The 4437-nt window shown below is 31.9% G+C and overlaps 1 protein-coding gene across 1 annotated transcript; it reads left to right on the plus strand.

Moving 5' to 3' along the window:
* On the plus strand, positions 1–529 carry LOC130957950 (uncharacterized). Its single transcript, XM_057884812.1, has one exon. It carries the CDS (start codon positions 55–57, stop codon positions 430–432), a length of 378 nt encoding a protein of 125 aa, XP_057740795.1. The 5' UTR covers positions 1–54; the 3' UTR covers positions 433–529.
* Positions 530–4437: the final 3908 nt, after the last annotated feature.

Here is a 4437-nt window from a genome sequence, read left to right on the forward strand (position 1 = left end):
TGATGCCTATATAAGATGGTCTTTATTATATAGGATTTGAGAAGATAAAATAAAATGGATATGAAGAAGAATTGGTTGAGTACAAGCGTTACTAATTCAAGAGAGAGCATAAGGTTGGGTAGAAGCTATACAAAACCACACTATAGAAGCTATTATTCATCATCACCAAGTGGCAATAATAATTGTGAAGGAAGCAACTCAAAGAGAGTTTGGAAGATTATTTGGAGTAAGCTAAAGAGGGACAAGAAGAAAGTTTATGTTTCTCCGGCGGCCGCGACGGCGAGGGATGGTGTTTATGATCCGGAAACTTACTCCATGAATTTCGATCATGGAATGGGGTGGATGGAACCCGACAACCTCCCCCGCTCGTTCTCGGCGAGGTATGCCGATCCTTCTAGGTTGATCTTGCCGCCAAAAGATTTGTTGACTTGAATTTAAAAACCTATCTATGTAAAAAGCCAATGTCTTCTTTCTTGTACACTTTTTGATTCACTGTTACATATGAAATATTTATATGGTATACTCTCTATGATTCTAAATAACTATTTATTTCATAATAAAAATTATGATATGCACATAAAAAATTAGTCTTTAAATCAATTATGGTATATTTATACATAAATATATTATTCTTTAATAAATTTTTAATGTGTATTTTGTATTTGAACATATATTGTTCATTGATTTGTTTAAAAGAATAGTAATTTAAAGGGTTAAGTATGATTTTGGTCCCTAAAGTATAGGTCGAAAATTTTTTTTCATCCCCAACTATTTTTTGCATACAAAATCATCCATAAAATTTAACTTGATTTTAAAATCGCCTTTAATTTAGGGACCAAAATTGTATAGAGGTGACGGCAGAAGCGGAGGTAGAGGTGGATCGTGGACAGCTTCTTCTTCTTCTTTCCTTTTTCCTTCTTCTTTTTCCCTCCCCTTTCACAGGAACAGAAATACTCTCTTTCTCTTATTTTTTTATTTTATAATATTTTTGTTATGGGTAATTTAGTTCAAAATTTTAATATTTAAGTAAAAAGAAAGACAATTTTAAAACTTGAATTTAAAATTTAGGGACGATTTTATATGTAAAAAAAAGTTGAAAAAAAAATTTTCGACCTATACCTTAAAAACTAAAATCGTACTTGACCCGAATTTAGAATTAAATGAAATATTTCTTTTTGGTTTTTTTGGCTTTGTGGATAAGAATTTGGCTCAATTATTCAAGATAAAGTTATGATGATATTTATTAGAAAAGATATGAATGGATGATGGATTATCTCTGCTTCTTGTTCCTAACTACAATTTGTTGGTTTGAGTGATGATCTTAACTTTCATTATCTGTGTTTGTTGCTTAAGGGAATTCAATTATGATGATGCTGTATTGAGGTTAACTTCATGATTCATAATAATGAAAGGAAAATAGCAACAAACCCAAACCATATTACAAAATTAAAATAAATAAATACTGATTGAATTTGTCAAACTTGCGTTACTTTACATTTTTTTTTCTTTAGCTCATATTTTATACTTTGATAAATGAAAAATAAAATAAACATTTTAATTCTTTATTTATTTTTTATTATTGGATGGTATGTAGGATTCAACTTAAATTAACTCCCCACTTAATTAATATTGGATAAAGTATATGAATGAACACAATATTTTATACTATTTATAGTTAACTATATATAAGCATAACATAATTTAGATTTAGTTTACAAAAATATAAAGACAGAAAGGTGTTGAGAAAAGGATATAGATGTTGAATACAGAAGTTTGCAAAATTTTGTCCACTATAAAATAAATATAAAGGTATCTTATTTATATATATAAATTGGCCCACAAAATAGATAAAAAATTATAATTTCCTAACATCTTTCTCTCTTTCTTAATAGATCCATGTCTTTTTTCTTTTTTTTTTTGACATATATAATATACACACATCCACTCACATACACTACACTAGTAGTTTGGTATGGATGAAAATATGATAGAAATTAGTTTTTTTTTTCTATTTTTGATCTCTATTTTTACCAAATAAAATTGAGAGATGGCATTTTTTTTATGTCTCTATCTTTAATATTTGATAACGTTGTTTTTAATTTTTTTTATTTTATCAAAATTTAGACTTAGTTTTACTTATTTCTATAAAATTTTATATAACTTTTTAATAAATTACCATTCCAATATTCTTTTCTTGCAATTTTGCAAATTGCGATTTTACATCTTCGTTGTTCTGTGATTAGTGATGCCTTTGATTTGCACTTATATTTTTAGTATTTTTTGTTTTCATAATTTTGTGAAAAAAAAAGTAACGCAATCAGAAAATAAAATTTTATTATTTTTACTGTTGTTTTTTTTTTATAAAATACTAAAAATAAAAACAAATATTTCAAACGAGAAACATATAAAAACATGATTATTTTGTATTTTTGTTTTCACTATATTTTCATGATTTCATCTCTATATACTACTAGCTATCTCTATCTCTATAACCAAACAGTAGGTTATTAAATTTGCTTCTAGAAGATGAGAACAATGAGAATGAATCTTTTGGTTCTGTTTGGAGTGTGTATTTATTCTATGAACAAGTATCATAAATCTCCAACTACCTACATATGGAAAATTGAACTACTTTAGTAAGACTGAAAATGGTGTTGAAATGAATGAATGATTCATGAATTGAAGGAACAATGTTTGGGCTATACGAATAACTATTGAAATTGAATATATTCCATGAAATAATTTTTTTATTATAAAATACTTTTATATATTTTCTTTATCAAAATACAAAATTATTTTTTCTAATAAAAAAACTCTTTTAAAAAGAGGAAAAGAATACTCAGTTCAAAACCAGAACCAGACACACCTTAATATATGTTTCCACCACCACCACATAACGGAAAAGAAATCAACATACATGAAAAACATTGAATTTTTTTTTTAAGAAAAAAAACAAAGATACACTAAAATTAGGAATTATATTAACAGGATTTTTGGAAGAGGAAAATGAGAATTAAAAAACAAAACCCCAAACTTCAAGGAAATTAAAGGAAATTAAAATGTGTAATATGTAGCAAAATTAAAAAGAAAACCGTTTTTCCATGAAAATAGTAAATTTAATTCCTATGAAAAATGAAAAAATAGTAAGTTTAAATTCTTCAAATCATTCACACTTGCTTAATGTAGGATAAATTTATTATTATTATTATTATTATTATTATTATTATTATTATTATTATTATTATTATTATTATTATTATTATTATTATTTACGAAGAGGACATCAATTATTTATGTTTGGGGGGAAGTCCTCTTTTTTATTAGTTTGCAGATGAGTCCATAAAAAATAGAAACAAATTAGAAATTAGAATATGCTTCTTTCACATGTGACATGTATAAACCAATATGTGCACATGATGTATATATAGTTGAATTTAGAAACCAATATGCTTCTTTCATTGAGTTATATAATTTTGTTAATCAAAATCCATATTATAAAATTATTAAATTAGGTAATAAATTAATAATAACTAAGACTAATTCAGATTGCTATAGCTGCACGCTGTTTGTTTTCTAGATAAACGCATGGATTATGATTAAATAAATCAAAAGTATATTTTAGTATACCTGTAATTTTTATTCTTCAAAACTGTTACGGCCTGGCCCAAAATCCGCACGGATTGACCCGACCCAAGCAATACCCGACCCGGACACGCGCCCCCCAACCGACCCGGACACGCGTCCTGTACGGTTCACACGCGGCTGCAGGACAGCGTCCTTGGGAATATGGGCCTGTCCCCATGAGGGGCCCACTACTGACATGTATATAAAGGGAAGATTGGCTCTTCCCACGAAGTACGTCATATCCTTTCACCTCGTTATTCTGCCCGCCTGCACATTACTGACTTGAGCGTCGGAGTGTCTTTGCAGGTGGCACCCCCCTCATCTTCTCTTCAGACCAAGTGCTCGTCTGCTCGACTAGTTCACCACTGGTGTGACCCAAGCTAAGGCGTCCTCACCCCTTCACTCGCACACCCGACCTGTCCGGAAACCAACCACCGAACATTGGCGCCGTCTGTGGGGACGTCTGCCTAAATGGAAGTCGCACTAGGTCCCGGCGACCGAGCTCGAGCCGCCGGAGCGGAGGGGGCAGCCTCCGTCGCCTCGCAAAGGGGGGCGCGGAGATCTCCCCAACAACACACGAGAACACGACCATTCGGGGGAACGGGCGGCGACAGCGCCATAATAATGCAGGAGCTACGCCACAGAGTCCAAAACCTAGAACGACAGCTGGCTGGCCGGGAACGGGATGGACAGTTTACCGACCCAAGCTACACCCCGTCTCCCGCGAGCGAGGAGGAGGACTCTCACAGAAGCCGCCCGCGACGTATATCCGCCTCCCGGACGGAAGCGGAGAGCACGCGGGAGGAATCACCC

Source organism: Arachis stenosperma, chromosome 10, assembly GCF_014773155.1.
Source record: "Arachis stenosperma cultivar V10309 chromosome 10, arast.V10309.gnm1.PFL2, whole genome shotgun sequence".
Taxonomy (NCBI): Eukaryota; Viridiplantae; Streptophyta; class Magnoliopsida; order Fabales; family Fabaceae; genus Arachis; species Arachis stenosperma.